The sequence below is a fragment of the Elephas maximus genome, chromosome 14 (assembly GCF_024166365.1).
Source record: "Elephas maximus indicus isolate mEleMax1 chromosome 14, mEleMax1 primary haplotype, whole genome shotgun sequence".
Lineage (NCBI taxonomy): Eukaryota > Metazoa > Chordata > Mammalia > Proboscidea > Elephantidae > Elephas > Elephas maximus.
The window spans coordinates 39,981,148-40,007,118 of record NC_064832.1 but is presented as its reverse complement, the minus strand read 5'-3'; the positions used below and the strand labels follow the sequence as shown (position 1 = coordinate 40,007,118).

General features: G+C 35.7%; 1 protein-coding gene across 5 annotated transcripts in view; it reads left to right on the top strand.

Moving 5' to 3' along the window:
- NAA16 (N-alpha-acetyltransferase 16, NatA auxiliary subunit) overlaps positions 1 to 25,971 on the top strand; it is a 106,742-nt gene that overhangs the window by 66,481 nt on the left and 14,290 nt on the right. For all 5 annotated transcript variants that reach the window (XM_049852959.1, XM_049852958.1, XM_049852962.1 and 2 more), the window contains 3 exons: positions 15,515 to 15,587; positions 20,297 to 20,466; positions 20,804 to 20,956. In XM_049852959.1, coding sequence (XP_049708916.1) covers positions 15,515 to 15,587; positions 20,297 to 20,466; positions 20,804 to 20,956 — 396 coding nt within the window. The remainder of the gene's footprint in view (positions 1 to 15,514; positions 15,588 to 20,296; positions 20,467 to 20,803; positions 20,957 to 25,971) is intronic.

Genomic DNA, 25,971 nt, shown 5'->3' with positions numbered 1-25,971 from the left:
GGTTCCTGTCCTGGGCCAATAGAAGGTTTGGGGACCATGACCTCCGGGATTCCTCTAGTCTCAGTCAGACCATTAAGTATGTCTTATTTTATGAGAATTTGGGGTCTGTGTCCCACTGTTCTCTTGCTCCCTCAGGGATTCTCCGTTGTGCTTCTGTCAGGGCAGTCATCGGTTGTGGCCAGGCAACATCTAGTTCTTCTGGTCTCAGGATGATGTAAGTCTCTAGTTCATGTGGCCCTTTCTGTCTCTTGGGCTCATAGTTATCGTGTGACCTTGGTGTTCTTCATTCTCCTTTGATTTTTAAAAAAATTTGATATTAGCCTTAACCTCAAAAAAAATTTTTTTTTTCATGGTGCAGAAAGTATCCCTTTTTTTTTTTTTTGAAGGCACCCTAATGAGACTAAGACAAGTGTATTCCTGAGAGAGCTTGTCTACAGCCATCAGCAGATAGCAGAGACGTGTTTAAGCACGTTTTGTTTGAAATAAACCCATGCGTGTATGAACTGGAACCCTAGTAACAATACTTTTTGACTTACCCTCCTGTTAACTTTTCAGATTGGTAGTATTTACAAGGAATTTTATCATCTCACTTCTCCATTTTCTGTTGGCGTGTGTATAGATAGGTTTGTAGAATTGCCCTGTCAGCTTCAGATATCTCAGATAGTAAAAGTGCTTGGCAATTTGGTATAGAAATTTTAAGACAATTTTTCATCACAAAAATGCTGTCACTATAAAATAAAAAATTTGGAATATAGAGGAAAGATCTAAAAATGGGGAAAACAGAAACAAAACCCAATTCTAAACTGTCACATAAATACACATTCTGAGAGTGTTTTTAGTATAAATCCTTTCAGTGTTTGTTTTTCCTGTGAATTTATTTGTGGTCCATATGTAGTCATTTTGACCATAAAATTTTGTTTTTCTGTTTTTTCTTGCAATTTCATAAGCGTTGAATACTGTATTGTATAGTCTTCATCATCTTCCTTTTTAATGACTGCACAGCCTTCTATCAAAACCATGTCTCCATTGTTGGACTTTTCCAAGTTTTCAGTGTTAAAAAATATTATAAATATCTTTGTACTCAGAGCTTTGACTACTGTTTCCCTCTCATAAATTGTCAAAATGGGGAATGGATAAAAGGTAGCAACATTTTTGTGGTTCTTGTGGTTAAAAGTTTGGCTACTAACCAAAAGGTTGGCAGTTTGAATCCACCAGCTACTCCCTGGAAACCCTATGGGGCAGTTCTTCTGTGCCCTATAGGGTTGCTATGAGTTGGAATCGACTCCACGGCAATGGGTTGACAAACTGATGAATTGGTTTCCATAAATTTGTAGACCGATTTATATTGCCACTAGCAATGTGTGTGAAAGGTTCACTGTACCCTCACCAGGGTTGGGTACTGTTAAAGATTTTCTCATCTGTTAGCCTTTCTATGGAGATTTATTTTTCTTAACATGAAGAGGCTAAAAATTAAACTGGATTTGTTGATGTTTATTTCTTTTGGGGAAATTCATCTATTGTTTCTAAGTTGGGAACTTTTTTTTTCCCCTAGAGCAATGCTTCTCAATGGGAAGTGGGGAGGATTTTGTCCCCTAGGAGACATTTGGTTACCTGTGGAGGTACTTAATTGTCATCACTGGGGATATGCAACAGACATCTAAGGAGTTGAGGCTGGGGATGTTACTACATAGCTTAAAATACACAAGATAGCCTTCCACAACAAAGTATTCCACTGTTGATATGTTGGGCTAGATAATTCTGTGTTGTAGGGCACCATCTTGTGCACTGTAGGATGTTCAGCAGCATCCCTGGCCTCTACCTACTAGATGCTTGTAGAATCCTCCCGAGTTTTTTTTTTTTTCCTGAAAGCTTTATTGAGGTAATTCACATACCACACAATTCACCCAATTAAAGTGTACAGTTCAGTAGTTTTTAGTATATTTACAGAGTTATTTACAGAGTTATGCAACCCTCACAACAATTTTTTTTCATTAAGAACAATTTTTTTTTTATTGAGCTTCAAGTGAACGTTTACAAATCAAGTCAGACTGTCACATATAAGTTTATATACACCTTACTCCGTACTCCCACCTGCTCTCTCCCTAATGAGTCAGCCCTTACAGTCTCTCCTTTCGTGACAATTTTGCCAGCTTCCAACTCTCTCTATCCTCCCATCCCCCCTCCAGACAGGAGATGCCAACACAGTCTCAAGTATCCACCTGATACAAGTAGCTCACTTTTCATCAGCATCTCTCTCCCACCCACTGTCCAGTCCCTTTCATGTCTGATGAGTTGTCTTCGGGAATGGTTCCTGTCCTGGGCCAACAGAAGGTCTGGGGACCATGACCTCCGGGATTCCTCTAGTCTCAGTCAGACCATTAAGTATGGTCTTTTTGTGAGAATTTGGGGTCTGCATCCCACTGATCTGCTCTCTCAGGGGTTCTCTGTTGTGCTCCCTGTCAGGGCAGTCATCGATTGTGGCTGTGCACCAACTAGTTCCGCTGGTCTCAGGATGATGTAGGTCTCTAGTTCATGTGGCCCTTTCTGTCTCTTGGGCTCTTAGTTATGGTGTGACCTTGGTGTTCTTCATTCTCCTTTGATCCAGGTGGGTTGAGACCAATTGATGCATCTTAGATGGCCGCTTGTTAGCATTTAAGACCCCAGATGCCACATTTCAAAGTGGGATGCAGAATGTTTTCATAATAGAATCATTTTGCCAATAGACTTAGAAGTCCCCTTAAACCATGTTCCCCAAACCCCCGCCCTTGCTCCGCTGACCTTTGAAGCATTCAGTTTATCCAGGAAGCTTCTTTGCTTTTGGTCCAGTCCAGTTGAGCTGACCTTCCATGTATTGAGTATTGTCCTTCCCTTCACCTAAAGCAGTTCTTATCTACTAATTAATCAGTAAAAAAACCCACTCCCACCCTCCCTCCCTCCCCGCCTCATAACCACAAAAGTATGTGTTCTTCTCAGTTTATACTATTTCTCAAGATCTTATAATAGTGGTCTTATACAATATTTGTCCTTTTGCCTCTGACTAATTTAGCTCAGCATAATGCCTTCCAGGTTCCTCCATGTTATGAAATGTTTCACAGATTCGTCACTGTTCTTTATCGATGCGTAGTATTCCATTGTGTGACTGTACCACAATTTATTTAACCATTCATCCGTTGATGGACACCTTGGTTGCTTCCAGCTTTTTGCTATTGTAAACAGTGCTGCAATAAACATGGGTGTGCATATATCTGTTCGTGTGAAGGCTCTTATTTCTCTAGGGTATATTCCGAGGAGTGGGATTTCTGGGTTGTATGGTAGTTCTATTTCTAACTGTTTAAGATAACGCCAGATAGATTTCCAAAGTGGTTGTACCATTTTACATTCCCACCAGCAGTGTATAAGAGTTCCAGTCTCTCTGCAGCCTCTCCAATATTTATTATTTTGTGTTTTTTGGATTAATGCCAGCCTTATTGGAGTAAGATGGAATCTCATCGTAGTTTTAATTTGCATTTCTCTAATGGCTAATGATTGAGAGCATTTTCTCATGTATCTCTTAGCTGCCTGAATATCTTCTTTAGTGAAGTGCGTGTTCATATCCTCTGCCCACTTCTTGATTGGGTTGTTTGTCTTTTTGTGGTTGAGTTTTGACAGAATCATATAGATTTTAGAGATCAGGCGCTGGTCGGAGATGTCATAGCTGAAAATTCTTTCCCAGTCTGTACGTGGTCTTTTTACTCTTTTGGTGAAATCTTCAGATGAGCATAGGTGTTTGATTTTTAGGAGCTCCCAGTTATCTGGTTTCTCTTCGTCATTTTTGGTAATGTTTTGTATTCTGTTTATGCCTTGTATTAGGGCTTCTAAGGTTGTCCCTATTTTTTCTTCTATGATCTTTATCATTTTAGTCTTTATGTTTAGGTCTTTGATCCACTTGGAGTTAGTTTTTGTGCGTGGTGTGAGGTATGGGTCCTGTTTCATTTTTTTGCAAATGGATATCCAGTTATGCCAGCACCATTTGTTAAAAAGACTATCTTTTCCCCAACAACAATCAATTTTAGAAAATTTTCATTACCCCCAAAAGAAACCACATACTTTTTAGCTGTCTCCCCCAATCCACCCATTTGTCCCAGACCTAGGCAACCACAGGTCTGCATTCTGTCTCTATGGATTTGCCTATTGCGAACATTTCGTGTAAATGGAATCCTATGATATGTGACCTTTTTTGTCTCGCTTCTCTTTACCTCTTTGAAGTGTTAAAAAGCAAAAATGTCTCTTTAAGGACTAAGGTGTGCCTGACTCAGCCATGGTGTTTTTAATTGCCTTATATGCATGCGAAAGCTGGACAATGCATAAAGAAAAATTGACGCTTTTGAATTATGGTGTTGGCAAAGAATATCGAATATACCATGGACTGCCAGAAGAACAAACGAACCTCTCTTGGAAGAAGTACAGCCAGAATGCTCCTTAGAAGCAAGGATGGCAAGACTACATCTCACGTACTTTGGACATGTTATCAGGAGGGATCGGTCACTGGAGAAGGACATCATGCCTGGTAAACTAGAGGGCTAGCGAAAAAGAAGACGACTCTCAACAAGGTGGATTGACACAGTGAGCTCAAGCATAACAATGATTATGAGGATGACACAGGACCTGGCAGTGTTTCCTTCTGTTGTACACGGGGTTGCTATGAGTGGGAACCGACTCGACAGCACCTAACAACAACAGCAGTGTTTTTAAGTTACATCCACACTGTAGCATGTGTCAGAACTTTATTCCTTTTTATGACTGAATAATATTCCATTGTATGGCTATACCATGTCTGTTTCTCATCAGACATTTGGGCTGTTTCTACCTTTTGACTGTTGTCAATAGTGCTGCTATGAACGTTGGTGTTTTTGTGTGGGCATATGTTTTCTTGAGTAGATACCTAAGAATGAAATTGCTAGGACTTCACCAGTAGTTCCTTGGAAACCCTACGGGGCAGTTCTATTCTGTGCTATAGGGTGGCTATGAGTTGGAATCAACTCAACCACAACAGGTTTGGGTTTTTTTTTTTTTTTTTTTTTTTGTATGGTAATGCTATGTTTATCTTTTTGAGGAACTGCCAGACTGTCTTCCAGATGTACCATTTTACATTCCCAACAGCGGTGTATGAGGGTTCCAGTTTCTCCATATCCTCACCAATACTTCTTATTGGACTTTTTCACGCTAGACATCCTAGTGTGGGTTCGAAGTGGTATCTTGTTGAGGTTTTGATTTGCATTTCCCTGATGATTAATGAAATTGAGCATCTTTTCATGTGCTTATTGGCCATTTGTATATTATCTTTGGAGATATGTCTTTTCAGATCCTTTGCTCATTTTTAAATTGAGTTGTCTTTTTTGGGGGATTTTGACATCTATAATTCATAAAAGGTAATGGTCTGTTATACTTTTTTTTGTGATGTCTCCCTCTTTCATTTTTGATTTTAGTGATTTGAGTCTTCTGTTTATTTTTTGTTCAGTCTAGCTATCAGTTTATCCATTTTATTTATCTGTTCAGATAACCAAGTTTTGGTTTTATTGAGTTTATTCTATTATTTTAATCCCCTATTTCATTAATTTGTGCTATAATATTTATTATTTTCTTCCATTTATTTCCTTTAGGTTTACTTTGCTCTTTTTTCTGGTGTGTTAAGATGGAAGATAAGGTTATTCATTTGAGATTTTTTCTTTTTTAATGTAGGCATTTACAACTCTAAATTTTCTTCTACATTCTGCTTCAACTGCATTCCATACATTTTGGTAATCCTCTACTTTTTCAACAAAGAATATCTCTAAACATTGCCGAATAACCCTCACAGGGCAAAATTACCCCCAGTTGAGAACCATTGCTCTTAAAGGTTTGATAAATATTTGCCAACTAAGGGCCAGGGTGATGAACATCTCAACTGTCTTTTCTCCCCTGATACAGCCAGTCATCTAAAAATGATTTATTGGTAAATAATCTTTTATTTACCCCTTAATATTATGGGGAAGCGCTGTGGTATAATGGTTAAGAACTTAGCCTCTGAAGTTGATTCTCTACTCTCTCCTGCTTCCTAACTGGTGATTTAGTGATTACTTTTATGTAAGATAGGAATAAATAGAAGAAGCTATCTCATGGGGTTATTATGAGGGTTAAACAAGGTAATTCTTGTAAGTATTTTAACATATTGCCTGGTGCATAGTAAGGAGCTGTGGTGGTGGTGATGGTGCTGTAGGTGATTTGATGGTGATGGTATTTTCTCTTTTATCATGTTTCTTTTCTGTATACAACAGGACCTTTTGGAAGCGGCTTGTTCTAATGCATGATAAGCTGCATGAGAGTCTGAGACATAGGTGGTTATTGCATGAATGACTGAATCTGTTCTTGTGCCCATACTGCCCTTTCAGTTATGACAGTTTATGGCACTGCTTTAACGAGCCTTTAATATAGTGGACAGTCACCAAATATTTCTTTGCCCATTCTGTTAGAAAATGGTGAAAATAACCCTCCAGATTTACATGCTGTGAATTTGCTGTTAGAAGAAGCATTTTTTATGTTGTTCTATGTTTAAATGTTAACTTCTCTATATGCCCTATAGATGCGAGGGGTGGACTTCATGCCATGTGAGAAGTGGATTTGATGATGTTGAGATAGGTTTTCCTTTTTTGTGTTGTTGAACAGATTACTCTAAAAATTCACTTGCGTATACTATTTATCTGGCTTGACTAGATGTTATTTGATAGACATCAGTGTTAAGTGAAAGGTATCATGTAATAGAACCTAAGGTTTTGGGGTTACCAGCCTCTTTGAGAAGTTGGAGTATGACTATGTGCTTTATACTTATTTACTTGTATAAATTATGTCTAGCACCTTAATTCTGGTGTGCTAGAAAACCTTTTAAGAATTTCATTGACCTAAACCCAAAACACCCACTGCCATTGAGTCGATTCTGACCCGTGGTGACCCCATAGGACAGAGTAGAACTGTCCCATAGAGTTTCCGAGGAGCACCCGGCAGATTCTTTTTGTAAAAATATGTATTTTAATTTAAAAATAATTGTTTATTTCTAAGCTAATTATTGTATACTTATAAATATTCCATAATTCAAAGATAGGTTCACTTTTACCTAGTAAAGATTTTTAATCTCAAATTTATGCAAAAGTCTAGGTTAATCTGGTATGTTTAAAATTTTTTTATCTTACATATTTTTATTAGTGATTTTTGGTCTCAACAGCATTGTAATAAAATGCTGTAAATACATATAAAATAACTGAGTCTTCTATATTCTGGGGATCATAGGGCAAATAATTTCTTAAGTCAATTTGCTAGATAATTTTTCTTCGAAAGGTGATTTTATGTTGAATGAGCCTTGCTTTCATATTACTAATGTTGGGGAGCATTTAAAAATACTAAACAGTCTGCATAAATTGAAAGAAGTTGAACTCTACACAAATATATCTTTAAATCAGAATTGATTATATTTAGCCCTGATTTCTTGAAGCCTACTGATATCTATCAAGTGTGTCTTAGTATGATTAAGACTGAAGGACTATTTTTAAGTTGTAATTAACCTATCAACTATGTGTTGATTTTATTATTGGTAGATGAATTAGTTATTCTTATTTATTGCACTTTTGTACTCAAATAAGTAAAAATGTATTTCTCTCTAAGACTATATGAACATGTCCCTGGTGATAACAAACTAAATCAGGTAATCTCAGATCATGGATTATATACCATATCCTTTATTTCTGAAAATGTCGACACTAACGGAGCATTTCTATGAATAGATTATTTTCCTAAAGATTTCTCTAGTAAGCTATGAAACTAAATATTTAATCCCAGATTGCACTTTAAATGACTTTCCACTTTTATTAATATTATATTTAGAGAAAAATAACTGTGGTAGAAACAGTGATAGTCAAACTAAATCATACAGCACAATACTAGAAGCTGAAATCCTGTTTCAGAATATCTTTCTTTGGGGAATGGCCACATTAGAAAGGAGCTATAGCTTGCTAAATGTTGTCAGGTTTTTAAAATTCAGCATATCATTTTATCTTTACTGCATTTATCATAGTACTGTTAAAAACATTGTCAGTTTCTTTTCAGCCAAGTTATATTTATGATATGTTTCTTTATTAACAGCTTGGTTATGATTGTTCAATAATTTGGTAGCTTGCAAACTTAGTATCTTTTTTGAATTCTTTTTTTTTTTTTAATGGCTGCAGCACTCCTAAAGCCATTTATCTGAAAAGCTACTGTTAGGAGAGAAAAATTGATGGTGTGGGATGCGTTTATTTCTCTCTCTTTTTTTTAAAACATGTTCTTAGTGTTCTATACTTGTTATTTTGCTGATTTTATCCATGAGAGAAATAGGTTTTTTTTTTTTAAGACTGAAGATCTATATTTGCACAGAAAGATAAGTAGCGAAATCAGTTTTTATTTAATTTTGGTTTACCTGTCAGGGATACTATATATATATTTTTAGTGTCTTAAACCGAAATATTTTATGACTAAGGAAAGATGCAAATTAATTTTGAATCCTGTATTTTCACTTAACAGAGAAAAGTACTTCCTAGTGTTCCTCTCTAGTCGTTCATTTGTGAGTGTCAGACTCTTGAGTATAGACCTTGAGTGAGTCAGCACCCAGGTTTATGTAGATTGTGGCACAGGTGCATTTGATTCCATTGAAGCTGGACATCAGTGCACATGTGCTCAGTATGAGTAGCTTGAAACTACATGGAAATTGAGTCTTGAGTGAGACACTGGATGAGGTATCAGATGTCTTGAAAAAGAGTAAAAGGCTCCACAGCGGAAGGGAAGGTGGGCTGTTCCTCAGAAGACCTTTCTTGTGTCCAGTCTGTCCTTAGTATGAAAATATTCTAGGGTCCTCATTTAGTTAAAGAACACATGGTTCAGTATGTGCCCTTTAGAAGCTGGTGACAGTAGGCACAAGAAGTCACACAAACGACCTCTTGTTTAGTAAAGAAATAGAGAATTATCATGAACTTCATTGGAATATGTCTGTCAAAAGTACTGAATCATTTGGCTGTTGCCCCTGAGAAAACCTGTCATTTGTCGATGGGGCAATCCTGGAATGTATATGTATCTGTATGGTTCTTCGTTTATCTTTTGTTAACTCAGGCCAGCTTTATAATTGAATTAACACCTGTTTGCTGTCTAACTTCAATTGTGAAAATAAGTTAAAGGGAAAAAAGAAACTGAATAGCATTATAAAAATATTAGAATACTGTTGTCATTATTAAGTCTCTGGATGGTGCAGACGGTTAATGTGTTTAGCTGGTAACTGAAAGGTTAGAGGTTCAAGTACACCCAGAGGTGCCTTGGGAAAAAAAACAGGCGATCTCCTTCTGCAAAATCAGCTATTGAAAACCATGTGGAGCACAGTTTTACTCTGATACACATGGGGTGCCATGAGTTGGAATTGACTGGATGGCAACTGGCAAATGATCATTGTAATAATTGCCTTCACAGCTGTGTTCCCGCAAAATGATTCTAAGTTAAAGTGCTTCATTTCACACTTACTTTTGAAAAATTATATTTCAGAAGGTGGAATAGGCAAATAGTTATCAAGGAAAGCAAGAGGTTGATTTGTCTGTCAGGCTAATACAAAGGAATTTTTTTCTTAGATGCCCTAATAGAGAATAAGGGCAGGGCTTACATTAAGACTCTTTGTGAGAACCCTGGACTTCTCACTCAAAGTAAAAGAATGAGTCAGCAATCCTATCTTAAAAAATTCCATAATTATTTGTAGCGGAAGTCCACAGCAGTCGTTTTATTGAGACATTGATCAACAATTAATGCTTATCATAATGATGTGCATGAAATAGTTTTTTTTTTTTTTTTAAGTTTTAAATTTTGGGAGAGGAAAGAAAATTCAAGTGTTTTTCTTATCTAGGGAGGTATCACAGTATATAGCACAATGTCTGCTAACATTCAGTTGTTAATCCCCTTCATGATTTTTGTCATATGTAGGTACCACCTTTATATTTTTCATTGAATTAGATTACTTTTTTTTTTTTTAGTGAGAATCATGGGTTTGTGTTAGTATATTTTTATAAAATATTTAAATAAAAATGTAACTTAAAAAAAAAACCGACTTGGTGAGCTAACTATAATCATCTCCTGTTCCACCATGGAACACACTTCAGGAAATACTGGCATAGTGAAAAGTACATTGCTTTGGGATCAGCCTGGTTTGGAATCCTCATTTCCTTGCTTGATCAACTGCTTTAATCTATTTCTGGATCCTAAAGACTGGGAAGATAATGGTTTGATGTGTGTTTAAATTAAATGATAAACTTTATAATGTACCTAGTTCAGGGAAGATGTTCAAGAAATGGTAATTACCTTATTATCTCACTACCTATACCCCACTTACCCCATAAACCAAGTGGAGGATAAAAGTTTATGACTCACTTTCTCTGACGTTGGATAACTTTAGCTCTGTAACTAGCCCCCTGGAAACCAAAATTATTATGAATTGTGCATTTATTGGAAGTTAATCCAGCAATTTCTCTCCTTGTTGATAAGTTATTGTGCTTAGTTTTCTAATTTGGTTGAAAAAAGAAGATAGTTTCACTGGTCTTAATGTTTCAGTAACGTTTTAAACCTGTGATTTTGTCCATATTGTGAAAAATGGTGTATCAGATGCTGTGTTGTAGAACTTTGTCTTTAAGGGTAATAAAGAATTCTTTTAACTCTTAAATAAGAAAAGCCGGCCAATGACAGTACTTTAGGAAATGATTGGTACTACTGACAGTATTTGTACCAGGTTAGATATTGTTAGGAAAATAAAGCTTCTTCAATCTCGATTAATATAACTGTGTTAGAAGAAAATATGTAAATCAGGAAAAAGTGGTTAAAGTTGGAAATTTTTCAGTTTGCAAAAATTTTTCGCTGTACAATTTAAGCTGTCCATTTTGAGCCTTTAAATTTTTAAGAGTTGTCTTAGATACCTAACTTAAATGGATTGATTTTCTTGATTTTAAAGCAATAGTAGCATATTGTTAAGAAGAGTAACTCTTATATGTTAAAGTTTTACAAGAAAGGAGTCATATATACTTTCTAATTGGGATGTAAATATTTAATAAGCTTGAGTCATTTGAGTGCTTGTTTTACCTGTGTAAAAACTCTTTAGACTAACTTTCATAAACATTGGGGAATTAGGTCATTTACTCATTTACTGAGTTAGAGGTGATTATAATACAAGTTTTTGAGATTCAGGAAGTATGCCTTATGAACCAGGAAGGCTGGCTAGTGTTCTTCATGGTTTTTTTTTTTTAAGAAATTTCATTTGAACTTTCCATTATCTTAGCTTGATTTAGACTCTTGAGGTTAAAAAATCTATATTGATTTTCAGATGTTCAAATCTTATTTTGAAGTTCTGAAGCTAGAGATCTGTTTTATCCAGTAGTGTTTTTACTCCTTTCTGAAGAGCTATGTATAACTTCCGGGAAACAAAACTGATTTCTTTAAAAATCTGTTTCACCCAAGAGATATAAAGGCTTATTTAAAAACTGCTCTAGCTGCAGTTTTTTGTAGTTGCCAGCAGATGGCATTTTAAGTTCATGAAAAAAAAAAAAAATTTTTTTTTTTTTTTGAGGAAACTAAACACTGTATTTCCAAGCCTGGAAAAAATCGTTCAAGTGGCAGATACTCTAAGTGAGATCGGTGGTGGTAGTATTGGTCATGGTGAGTTAAAAAAAAATACTCTAAGTGAGATCGGTGGTGGTAGTATTGGTCATGGTAAGTTAAAAAAAAAAAGTCTATTACCTTCAATTTTGCTTTACAGGAAAAATCTTCCTATAACATTTTAGATCAGCGGTTCTGAAGCCTTAGTGTGCATCGGCGTGACCTAGAGGGCTTGTTAAAAACACATTGTTTTTAACAGATTGGCTCCAGAGTTTCTTATTCTGCTGGTCTGCTGGTCCAGGGTATATAGCTGGTCTGGGGCAGGGCCCAAGAATTTGCATCTCTAACAAGTTCCTAGGTGATGTTAATTGTCTGGAGATCACATTTTCAGAATTACTATTATTAAACAATCTTTCCTTTAAGTGTTAATTATTAAAATAGTATGCCATTATTGTTGTATTGCTAAATCTAAAAAGTATGTACCCGTTTTCTTTCACCCTAATCCATTTCACCGTGTTTTTGTCCCCTAGATATATGTTTCAGTGTAGTCATATTGTGTCTTTTTTACCTACTGTTTTTTCTGTTTACACATTTTTCCCACTGTTAATGTATAGTTCCCCCACTTTCTCCGTTGCCTTTTTACTGTAACTATAGAGTGTTGCCATAGTGATGCAATATCTTTTCAGAAATGTAAGCTGAGAAGTGTTTTAATTTGGTCTTTTTTGTTTGTTTTTGTTTCCTTGACCAGTATCGATGTAATAACTGCCAGTGGCTTCCTGGACAGTAGCCCCCTTAACTTTGTGGGGTTGGTTCTAATTTTAATTCAAAATAATGCTAAATCTTACCACCTTGTATTAAGTGGAATGAATGGGGAGTTTTCTTTCATAATCATGTATACCAGAATCTCTTCAGGACTTTGTGATACGTGGCCTGCTCTTTGGAAGCAGTGAAACTATAATAAATTTAGATTTGTTTGTAAAGAAGCCGAGGGAAAAAAAGTAAATGTAATTGTTACTTTGAAAATGAAAATGCCTGAAGTTCCAGATTTTACAAAATATTAAACAGTATTTCAACCTGAATTTTGATAGTTGGTAAAAAAAAAAAAAATTTTTTTTTTTTTGGTAGCTAAGTGAATTTTGGATAGTTGAGTCCTATTCAGATTTTTGTTTGTTTTTATTGTTGTAAGTGTATATAAACACTACTTAGAGTCTTGAGGTTAAAAATTTATATTGATTTTCATGTTTTAGTTTGAATAAGTGCACATGAAGTCTCGTAGTATTCTTTTTAAAACATTTCATTTATGCTGTTAGGAAAAGAGACGTAGAAAGCTAGTTCTTGATTATCGGTAGCATAGAAATTAGACATAATGGATTATATTAACCCATGGGAAACCTGTAACTGTATTAAGTACAGATTCCAGTTTTCTGCCTTTTATTTACTAAGGCTGTTAACAGTAATAAGCAAAAGTAGTCATTTTAAATTTTACACTTTTTTCATTTCATTTTCATTTTTTATATAAGTGCAACATAATGATTCATAAATTGAATAAGACCTCTTTGTTAATTTTGCTTGTTTATTTTTATAGTGTTGTAACAAATGCCTAAAAGCATTCAAAAAGGAGGTAACAGTTTATTTAATGGTATAATTCGTTTATAGCATTTGATACAGATTAAAGGTCATAATACAGAAAGAGCCCTGAAACAGATAGTTTTAGGACTTCTTGAGGAGACATTGGTTGGCTTTTCTTGTTTATCATACAACTCCTGCCCCCCACCCCCCCAAAAAGCAAAGCAAAACAAAATTACCGTAAGTTTCAAGAACTCTTCAGATTCTTTGGGAATTCACTTTGGGAATGTGTGTGTGTTTGTAAGTATGTTCTTTAATACCTCATAAAGGTGTTATAAAACTTTGTCCATCCTAAGCCTTTACTTTTTTTCCTTTCTTACATACTTTTTTCCTCCCCCAACTCATACCTCAATTTTGGTGTTCTTTTTTAAAGGCAGTTATGCTTCCCCAATTTTGATGTACTTGGTACGTTTTCTAGGAGTTCCCGGTTGGTGGCAATGGTTAAGCACTTGCCTACTAGCCAAAAGGTTGGTGGTTCAAACCTACCCAGAGGCACATCAGATGATAGGCTTGGGGATCTGCTTCTGAAAGTTCACAGCTTTCAAAATCCTATGGAGCAGTTTTCCTCTGCACACATGGAGCCACCATGAGTCAGAATTGACTTGATGGCAGCTAACAACAGCAAAGTATGTTTTCCGTGGTCTGACTGGACTAATTTGTACACCACTTGGTGTCTTGTGTACTAAAACTGATTTGAGCAAGAGTTGCACTTTAGTAATAATTGTGCCATTGTTCCATTCACTGACTCGTATAGCTGAGTAGTTAAAAGCTGAACTCTGGAGACATGTTGCTTGGGTTTAAATTTTGGCTACCCACTGTGTACTTTTCAACTTATTTTTATTTTCCCATTGCCTGAAAAATGAAGTTAATGCACACCTCATAAGGTTGTTTGAAATAAGTTAATACAAATAAAGTACTTAGAACAGTGCCTAGAATAGTTAAGTGCCATATGTGTTTGATTATTATATAATTATTACTGTCATGGAGCCCTGATGGCGCAATGGTTAAGTGTTCGGCTGCTAACCAAGTGGTTGGCAGTTCATATCTACCAGTCCTAATCTCCCAGTTGCTGCTTGGAAACCCTGTGGAGGAATTCTGCTCCGTTGGAATGAGTCAGAACCAACTTGACGGCAGTAGGTTTTGTGTGTGTATGTGTGTTATTTGTGTAGTATAGATAAAGCATTTGCCATGGTTATTAGCACATTATTGTTCATCGATTTGGTTTGTTCCTATTGCTTGTTGGCATTAGCAGCATCCCTTTTTTTTTTTTTTTCTTTTAACTTAAGAAGCTTTCATAATTATCACTTTACTCTGTGGGTACATGTGCATTTGTCAGGTACTTCTGTTGAAAGTTCTAGTGGTTGTCTTCACTGTTTACCTTTTTCATTTCAATAAATAAATTTTTTAGAAGTTCACAAATAAGATTTTTTTATTTGCCAACTTAGGCATTTAAAACTAATCATGATAAAAAAAATAAAATCTAAAAAAAAAATTTTATTTTTTTTTATGTATAAGTAAGCCACTTTTTTTTTTTTCTTCTGTCATTTCCAATTTTTATCACGTTTCCTTTGGTACTTTCAAGGGCATACTACGTTTATACTTTAGTTTATAATACTTCGGTCCTACTCGAATGCAGCATTGAAGTGCAAATATGTTTTATTAAAATGACCACTAAAAACAAAGATAGTTTAAATATCTAGTTAGGAGTTTACCTCATGTTATCTTTCATCCACTTAACTACGTAATTTGGGTAATTTCGTTTAACTTCTTTGTAATGAGTGACTTTTTAGGAAATTTTAGTATACATGTACTTATCTGTCTACCTAGAAAAAATCAATTAATATTTATGTAAGGGCTTAGGACTTCACAATATAAAAGCAGGAAGCAAAAGACAAATTATTTTGATGTGTTTACTGCCAAAGAAGTTTTGTAGTACTAGTGATAATTTGTCTTTTAGAGATCTCAAACTGTTTATTGAAACGAAAAAATTAGTAAGGTTCTGTTTTACTCTAGATAAAGATAGTAGTATATTTTCTGTGTGTTATCTCACTTTCCCCCACAAAGGGAAATGTTCAGATTGGGGGGAAAAAGAGCAGAGACCTTAATAGTTGAGTTAATAGTTCTGAAATAAGCTGTATACTGTTTCCAAATCTAAATGTTTTACCTACCATAAGTATTAATACCTTCAATAAAATATTTTAAACTTATAAACTTTTTTTTTTTAAAACAGGTTTTAATAATCGAGGAACTTGTTACTAATTATGACACCTCTCTTAAAATGTGTGACTTTTTTAGCCCTTATGGTAAGTTTGAATTAGGTAATATTGGAACTTGATTTCTAATATAAATCTATTTCTAATCACTTACAGTAATATTTTGTTTTTTATATGCATGATAGCTTTTTACTAAACAGCATTTGAATTGGTAAAATGAGAGTCCTTTCAATTTTATTTAATTTAAATTTTTCATAACTTGTGGGGTGAAAATTAATCCTGTTTTAACATCTGAAAACAGACTTGAGAGGTTGAGGTTTTGGCCCAAGATCATGCAACTTTTTTGTTTTTAAAAGTTTTATTTATTTTGTTGTTACTGTTGAGAATATACACAGCAGAACATACACCAATTCAGCAGTTTCTATGTGTGCCATTTAGTGACACTGATTACATTCTGTGAGTTGTAAGCATTCTCACCCTCCTTTTCTGAGTTGTTCCGCCCCCACGAACATGAACTTAAACTGCTCCTTAAGGTTCCTATCTAATCTTCCAAGTTGCTGTGGTCTATTTGATCCTATATAGATAGTTGTTATATAGAGCACAGTGCTCAAGGCAGATGTTTTTTATTAGTTAAGCTAAACTATTTGGTTTTAAAAAGTCTTCAGGGGATATTTTTAACTTAAGGTTTAAAGATTATCTTAGGACAGTAGTTTCAGGGTTTAATCCAACCTTTATGGCTCCAGGAAGTCTGGAGTCCATGAAATTTTGAAATTCTGTTCTGCATTTTCCCCTCTTTGATCAGATTTCTTCTATGGAATCTTTGATCAAAATGTTCAGTGATGGTAGCTGGGCACCATCCAGTTCTTCTGGTCTCACGGCACAGGAGGCAATTGTTCATGGAGGCAATTAGCCACACACTCGGTATTCTCCTCCTAGTGCTGACTCTCCTTCCTCTGTTGTTCCAAGTGAATAGAAACCAGTTATTGTGCCTTGGATGGCCACTCAAAGGCTTTTAAGACCCCAGGGATTACTCATCAAAGTAGGAGGTAGAACAGAGGTACTAAACATGTTATTAGGCCACTTCACTGTGATGTCCCATGAAACCATGACTCTAAATCTCCAAATGAAGAAACCAAATCCCATGAGGCTTTTGGTTATACATAAGCAGCCTCAGCAGCTACTCTTTTTTTTTTTGTTGTTGTTGTAAATATGTATATCACACTAGTTTCACCAGTTAAACTTTTGACAGGTGTGCAGCTTACTGACAGCAGTTAAAATAATCAGCTGTGAACCTCTACCCCAATGTGATATTTCCACACCACTAACCCCTCCTTTGTCCTTGCCTCCTCGTAACCACTAATAAACTCTGTTCTTTATACAGTTGCCTTTTTTGTCTTTTTATAAAAGTGAGGTCATACAATATTTGTCCTTTTGTGATTGGCTTATTTCCCTCAGCATATCATCTTCCAGTTCCATCCTTATTGTAACTTGTATCAAGACTTCATTTCTCCTACTAGCTGAGTAGTAGTCCATTGCATGTTTGTACCACATTTTGTTTATCCATTTGTCTGTTGATGGGCATTCAGGTTGTTTGCACCTTTTGGCTATTGTGCAATAGTGTTGCAATGAACATTGGTTTGCAAGTCTCTTTTGTTTTCAGGTTTTTTGGGTATATAGCTTGCTTTCAGGTCTTTTTGGGTATATACCTAGGAGTGAAATTGTTGGGTCATATTTTAGTTTTTCAAGGAACTGCCACAGTTTTTCACAATGGCTGTACCACTTTGCATCCCCACCAGCAATGGGTAAGGGTTCTAAATTCCCACATCCTTGCCAACATTTGTTATTTTCAGTTTTTTTTTTATCTTAGCCATCCTAAAAACCAAGGGAAAAAGAAAACCAAACCCATTGTTGTTGAGTTGATTCCGACTCACAGTGATCTTATAGGACAGAGTAGAACTGCCCCACAGGGTTTACAAGGAGTGGCTGGTGAATTCAAACTGCCAGCGTTTTGGTTAGCAGCCATAGCATGCCACAGCTCTTAACCACTGCACCACTGCGGCTCCATCCTATTAAAATGGTATCTCATTGTGGTTTTGATTTGCATCTCTCTAATAGCTAATGACACTGACCGTCTTTTCATGTGTGTTTGGTGGCCATTTGATGTCCTCTTTGGTGAAATGTCTGTTCAAGCCCTTTGCCCATTTTATGATTGCTTTATTTGTCCTTTTGTTGTTAAGTTGTCGAAATTTTATATATATTTTGGTTATTAGATTCTTGTTGGATATATGGTTTCCGAAGATATTCTCTCAGTCGATAGCTTACCTTTTCATATTTTTGGCAAGCCTTTTTATGAACAAAAGTTTTCAGTTTTTATGAGGTTCCGTTTATTTGTTTTGTCTTTTGTTGTTTGTGCTTTTGTTATTATATTAGGTAATACATTGTTGAAAGCTAGGCCTGACAGCATCGCCCCTGCTTTTTCTTGTAAGAATTTTATGGTTTTAGTTTGTAGATCATACAGTTTTTAGCAGAACTATAACTATTTTTTCTGAACCCCTCTGCTTTTTCTACTATTTTTTTTTCCTTTAAATCCTGTATAGTGTGGTCTTTTGTTTATGTATTTGTAAGGGCATATGTAAATCAAGGCAAGTTGATTTAGGAAACACTCTAGAATGTTTTCAACCACCCAGGTGGTAACTTCAGTCAGAGTTCTGTGTGTCTCTTCTACATGTCACTGCCCTTTCATTTTAATTAGATTGGAAAAATATATATATAAATATATATACGTACGCAGCAGGAACTATAACAAACCCTTGTGTCCCTCCCCATCGTCCAGCATATACTATTAACAATTGATAATTGGAATATTTTTAAAACCAATTCTAGATATACTGTTTCTGAAATATTTTTAAAGCAAATTCTAGACATATTGTTTCAGTTGTAAATTCCTTAGCATGTACCTCTAACAGTGTAAAACACTTAAAAAGAAAACAGTCACAGTGCTTACTCAGAAGTTAATCTTACTCAAAATTAGCTCTAATACCATAATATCTCCTAATGCCTACTCTACATGCAAATTTCCCCAGTTATCTCAAAAAATGTCCGTGTATAATTGGTTTATTTGAATCTGGATTCAGTTAAGGTCCACACTGCATTTGATTGTTCTGTCAGCCTTAGGTCCTTTTAATCTAGAGCAGTAACCTCCCTTTCTTCCCCTCTTTTATAAAAAAAAAAAAAAAAATTTTTTTTTTTTATGCTGTTTATTTGTTGTAAGGTCATTTGTCTTGTGGAATGTCCCGTATTCTGGATTTGACTGAATGCTTTATCATGGTATTGTTTAACATATTTCGCTACATCCATATTATCTTGTAAACTTATAGTTAGATTTGTAGGCTTGATTAGATTCAGGTTCATTTAAACACCAGTGGTGGTTCTTTATACTTCCTATTGCATCACATCAAGAGGCAGAGGATGTTATTGTTGTCTTTCTTCTTGTGAATGTTAAGATTGATCAGGGTTCAGACATCATCAGCCAGACCTACCTTTATAAAAGTTACTCATCAACCTCTCTGAAGTCCCTGGTTGGTGCAGGCAGTTAACAGGCGTGGCTACTAACTGAAAGCTTGGAGGTTTGAGTTCATCTGGGCACATCTTGGAAGAAAGGCCTGGCAATCTACTTCTGAAAAATCAACATTGAAGACCCTACAGAATACAGTTCTGCTCTTACACACGTGGGATTTCCATGAGTTGGAAATGACAGCAACTGGTTTTTTTTTTTAATTTGTCTCTTGTCTAATGATTTTATCAACCTTGGCGATCATTGCCTGGATCCTTTATTTCATTCTAGTTGTCATTTCTTCTGCATTTATTAGCTGGAATTCTTATAAAAAGAGAACTTTCCCTCATCAAATATTTGGTTCCCCTGAAATATGTTTATACAGGAGAAGCAGGATAAACTCTTTTTATTTATTTATTATATGTTTTTTCATTTATGCTATAGTGTGTTTGCATTGTTGTCGTGCCGTTGAAGCAGCCAGTCCAGGGGAAACTGTCTGTTCTAATGCAGGGTGGGCAGATTCTTGTTTATGTCCTTTGCGTCTTATCTGATACCTCTTTGTCTTCTCTTCTAAATCCTTTTCGAGGGCGTGGTACTTCTTTGCCTGCTCTAGCTTGAGGGTAGAGGATGGGGGTGCAGGATGGAGCTCGGCTGATTGTATGTGACATCTTTTGTTAGACGACTTAGGCTGGCTGGCCTCTCTCTTCATAGATTTTTGTCACATAGTCAGGGGTGTGTCCTCTTCCTGTGAGTCAACTTTGAAGTTTGAATTTCAAAATTCAACTTTCAGCTTTGAATGTTGTTAATTTAATTTAGTGTGGAGGCCTAGAAAATGCTAAGCTCTGGCAGTTCTTGCCTCTGCTGAAATGTCGCAGTGGTGGTTAGAGGTATCTCCAGGTTTTTTTCCTTGACTTTTGCTGGGCTGCTATGTTATAGTCTCAGCCTGAGAATTCACAAAACTAGATTGATTTACGTTCTTTCCCCAGCACTGTTTTCTTTGGAGTAGGATAGGATTAGAAGCCTAGTCAAACCAGAATCTTGTTTATTTGCTAGGTTGCCGCTTTCTGAACTTTTTGGCAGGAAGTCAGACCCTTTCTGTTGAAATTGGTTATTTTTACTAGTTTTTTTTTTTTTTTACTGTTTATTATTATTATAGCTGTTAATTTTATTATGAAATGGAGAGGGGGAGTCTGTGATTTGCTTTACTTTGCCTTCTTCCATATAATAACTTTATGTTTGATTACAGAGAATGGGGAGAAGGAACCCCCAACAACACTACTCTGGGTTCGGTATTTCCTGGCACAGCACTTTGATAAGCTTGGACAGTATTCTTTGGCTTTGGATTATATTAATGCTGCAATTGCTAGTACTCCAACTCTAATAGAGTTATTCTATATGAAAGCAAGAATTTACAAGGTAAATCTTAGTAATGTTTTTTAAATATATAGAGAATTCAGCCAGTTGAAGAATGCTTGGAGATTTTTCTTTGTAGAAATTGCTTCCAGATAATGTGTTCGTAATACTCTAATAATACTAGGGAATTTTATGTTACATGATTGGTGTAATAATTGTAGGTCATTGGATTTGGCTGTTGGTGAACATAATTTGTAATTTATGAAGAGATTTCTAGATAAATTTAACGGAAATCTTGCCAAATCTCTAATTCATCTTCATAAATTTCCTCCACTTATATTGCACGCATATTCTTTTGATCATAAACTGTGATTTCTTTTAATGCTTTCATCTCTTATAGCATATAGGTAATCTAAAAGAAGCTGCAAAGTGGATGGATGAAGCGCAGTCTTTGGACACAGCTGATAGATTCATCAATTCTAAATGTGCAAAATATATGCTTCGAGCAAATATGGTAAAAGAAGCAGAGGAAATGTGCTCCAAGTTCACAAGGGTAGGAAATATCATACGTGAGCATGTAGTTGTCTAAGTTAGTAAAATTAAACTTAAGTTTTGTGATGATTTGTGAAGCTTGCTACTGAAGTTCATAAGAATTAATGTTTGTTATATTTTTTAAAGTCCCATTTAGTTTATATCCTAAGTACAATTTATTCTGTGTGTATATTTCTGGTGGGGGTTGATTAAAAAGCAGTAGCAGTAGCAAAACCAGCTGTATGCCATAATTCAGAGCTTATGTATAAAATTCTATTTGCATTATCAGTTCTTTGTCTCACTAGTAATTTTTGACTGCTTTTAATGCTTTTCCTTTATAGTGTCTTATTTCAGAATTGCTCACAGAGTTCTTCCTGTGTAGAATAACTTCTGTGGACTAGTTTCTTTATGACATTCTAGAATTTAACTTCTTTTAAGCTGTGAACTAAATGTTTCTTCTCTTTTCCTTCTTACCTTCCTTTCCTATCCTTTTGCACATAGACTTTCTGCTATATTATTAAATTAATACATGTATTAGGTATTAATAGAACAGAATAGAAAGCTCAAAAACAAATTCACACATAGTTAGGAAGTTGATATACAGCCAACCCATTGCCGTCGAGTTGATGCCGACTCAGAGGGACCCTAAAGGGTAGAGTGGAACCACCCCACAGGGTTTCCAAGGATTCAAACTGCTGACCTTTTGGTTAACAGCCAAGCCCTTAACCACTGCGCCACCAGGGCTCTGATATTCAGCCAGAGGTACTTTAGAATCAGAAGAAAAGATGTTACTGGACCAATTAATTGTGTTGGGGAAAAAAAATGAGATCCCTGTCTTACACTGCACATGAATCAATTTCAAGTTCTCTTAAGTTGTTGAATTAAAATATCTATTTCTTCTCTTTTCCTCCTGTCCTATCCTTTTCCACATAGACTTTGTTGTATTATTAATACACAATAAGGTTAAATATATACACAGACTAATAGAACAGAATAGAAAGCTGAAAAACAGATTCACACATATTTAGGAACTTGATATATAGCCAAAGGTACTTTAAAAATCAGAGAGGAGAAGATGTTGTTGCTGGGTCAGTTATTTGTGTTGGAAAAAAAATGAGATCCCTATCTAACTCCATGCATAAATCAGTTTCAAGTGAATTAAAGATCTAAATATGGAAAGCAAACCTTTCAAAAATTTAGAAGAAAATACAGGAGTGTATGTTTAGGGCTCTTGGTATAAAGTATTTCTTAAGGCACCAAAAGCATAAACTGAAAAAGAGTAAAATTTATGTACTTGACTATATTATTTACATATAACAAAAAATAAAAAAGATAAGCATAGAACTAGAGAAGATATTTCCAACTCATAGGATGAAAAAAGGATTTATAGAGATTGCCAAAGAATCCACTGAAATGGTTATATAATGCACGTTGAAAATGACATTGAGACATAAGGGAATCATGTTTGCAAATTTGATTTCCAAGTTTTAATTAGGATACTTTCAAATAAATTTTTATCTCCAAGTGTACATTATATATGAAGGGCTTTAGTGCTGGTGTTTGCAAGTAAGTTATTTAAGATGAAAATAAGTTACTGCCATGCTCTGTGATGCCAATAGACTGCCTTCGTTAAAATCCTAACTAGACTGTTTTGGGTCTGGATGTTTGTGGAAACATACTTATAATTCAGAAGCCACAGAATAGCGTGAAATTTTATTGTGCAAATTTAAATACTTGCAAGAATGATGTGATGCAATCATGTAAACACAAACCAAAAAACCAAACCCATTGCCTTTAAGTCAATTCTGACTTATGGTGACTCCATGTGTTACAGAGTAGAACTGCTTCATAGGATATCTTGCCTGTAATCCTTACTGAAGTAGATCTCCAGGCCTGCGGTGCCACTGGGTGGGTTCATACTGCCAACCTTTAGGTTAGTAGTCCAGCGCAAACCATTTGCGCCACCTAGGGACGGTACATGAGAACACAGAAATAAAAATTCAATAAGAAGACGACAGTACAGGCAGTCCCAGGATTACGAAGGAGTTCCAGTCCTAAGTGTGTCTTTAATTCGAATTTGTACGTTAAGTCAGAACACTTAGGTATGGTTCGTATCTAATGTCAGTAAAATGTTTGTCTTAGTATATAGCGTACCTTGGTATGCGTAAAAAATATTATAAAGAAACACTTCCAGGTACATTAACACATCTTTACCCTAATACAGAAATAATAACGTTCTGATGCACAAGGCAAAGTAGCTTCTGTTTGTTATTGTGAACCGTTGTATGTACCTTGAATTTTAAATATAATAGGCTTTATGGTGGGGAGTTGGTTCATAACTATGGATTGCACATAAGTCGGACGTTTGTAACCCGGGAACTGCCTGTAGGTATGTCGCCAAAGGATGCGAATAGTTAGACCACAGAAGTAGAAAATGGAATGGTGAAAGAAGATTTCTTCATTAGTAATCAGGGAAATGCGAATTACAACAATAAGATAGCATTTTGTACTCATTAAATTGGCAAAAATTTAAAAGTCTGACATTACTGAGTATTGACAAATGGTGACAGTGGCACAGGACCAGGAAGTGTTTCATTCTGTTGTATGTGGCGTCCACTCTGAGTCAGAACCAACTTGATGGCATCTAACAACAGCAGTGCTATATATATAATTTTCATCAAAGGCCACTACTGTAGACCATTTGCTACTTATTTTTCATCATACAAAGGGCTTTCTCATCTGAAGCTGCCTGACCCCTCCCATTACCCATCAAGTTGGTTCTGACTCTTAGCAACCCTATACTTCCCAGCATTTAGAGTAATGCTAATAATTTGTGTACCGTTTGTTAAGGGGAAATTGAAAAGCACATTAAGCACTGAGCTAGTTGCTTTATATACATTATATCATTTAATCTTAGCAACTCTGTAATATTATTACCCCCATATTAACAGTTAAGAAAATGTTTTTAGAGAGGTCAAGAACTGGGCCAGAGGGTACCCAACTAGTTATTCATTTGCAGCCAGAATTCTGTCCGGCCTCGGTGTCTCTCAAATCCTTGTTCTTCATGTTAAACCAATTAAAAATGTGTGATAGAAACAGAATCCACAGTGGCTAGTGATTCGAAAAGTCAGGTGCTATAGAATTAACAGTAGAAGCAAAGTGGAAGTTGTAATGTTGGAGGAAAGTATTAGCAGGAATAGTTTTTAGGAGATAAAAATAAAATTAGGAAAATAGCGATACTGTTTACATTCACATAGCACTTAATCAAGTAGGTATTTATTTGACATTTTACTACAAGGGGTATCCCTGGGTGGTACAGATGGTCAAGCACTCAGCTGTTAACTAAAAGGTAGTTCAAACTCACCGAGAGGCACTTTGGAAGAAAGGCCTGGTGATCTGCTTCCAAAAGGTCACAGCCATGAAAACCCTATGGAGCACAGTTCTCTGCAGCACATGGGGTTGCCATGAATCAGAATTAACTCAAAGGCAACTGGTTTTGATTTTTTACTGCAAGGTAATCGAGACTCTGAAGAATTAATTGACTCGTCTTTGGTCACATTGTAAGTAGTGCCAGGGCTCAAACTCTCCAGTGCCATTTCTACTATATCACAGTTTTGAAGATGAGAAGGGAGTATAAGGAACAGACATAAAAGCAGTGGTGTTTTTAAAGTACTACATGGAAGGTCAAAGTAAAGATTAAAAATACAATTTAAAATGGTTATACGAAACTTTCTTAAACAAGTCCAGTAATCATAAAACAAAACAACTGGTATGTGCCTAAAAGCTGTAAAAAGGCATAGAATGAGAAGGATTAAAGTAGTTGGCTGACTAAGGAGAGTAGTCACCAACATCTGTGGCTCAGCTTGCTCAGCCTAAGTGCCTCTGGTTGTCCGCTCTCGACAAGTCCTGGTGCTGCATGGGGCGAGCTTCTTCAGTGTATCCCTACTGGTTCATTGGCCAGGGACGTCTGTGCTGTGTAGTGGATGGCATAGTGAGCCAGAGGAGGGAAATTGCTAATGACCATAATAATCACTTCATGTCTGCTGGCTAATGAATAAATTAAGTGCTTATACTTCCGTTTTGCAGTTTAAAATTTTTATACAGTGTCAGCGCAGGCTGGGTAGTCTATTGGTAAACTTTTGGAAACTGAAAATAATGTAGACTTTAAAAATAATATTTTTTTTTTTTATGGGTCATCAGAAAATTGGAAATTTTAGGCAAGCATAAAGAATAAATCCAAAAAGAAAAAATGCATGCATAATCCCATTCATCCTGAGAGAGCCAGGTTTTAGACTTTTAAGGAGAATCCTGAAAATCGAATTGATAATATGAAAGGGGGTAAAAAGACCTGAAGACTGTAATTATTTATACAAATGGACCTTTGCCATCTTTCCTGGGGTCACACACAAAATATATTTAAAATAACTGTTTTGTAAACTTTGACAAAACTACTGGAGTAAACTACTAGAACTAGGTACTTCTTCACCTTTTCTCAGAATTCTCATTGAGCCTGTATTAAAATATTCCTAAGGAATTTGGTTATTTGTTTTGTCAGCTACTGCAAAAGTTGGCCTGGCACAGGAGATGCTGTTAGAAGCAGACACATTGGCACAAAGAAGTTGGCAACTGATAGCCTAACGTGCAGGGAGAAGGCTGGGGAACTGAAGAGCAGGCTGGGTGCTGTTACTGACAGCTTTGACAGTGATGGGCATATACAGTAGTGACCCTGAGTCAGCAAGGAGACGTTAAGTAGCTTTTGCTTAAAAGACATTAAGTATGAAATGCTCCAGAGGATTATTGGCTTAAATCATTTAAATAAAAGCATTGGTGCTTAAATTAAGTATTAAAGTTTTTTATATTGCAGAGTGTTGAATACTTGGTCAGGGCTGTAAAATTAGGCATTATGTAATTTGAAACCAGTAGGAGCCTTTAGAAACACTTTTTAATATGTTAGTCCCCATTTATTGGGCTGTAAAATTAGGCATTATGTAATTTGAAACCAGTAGGAGCCTTTAGAAACACTTTTTAATATGTTAG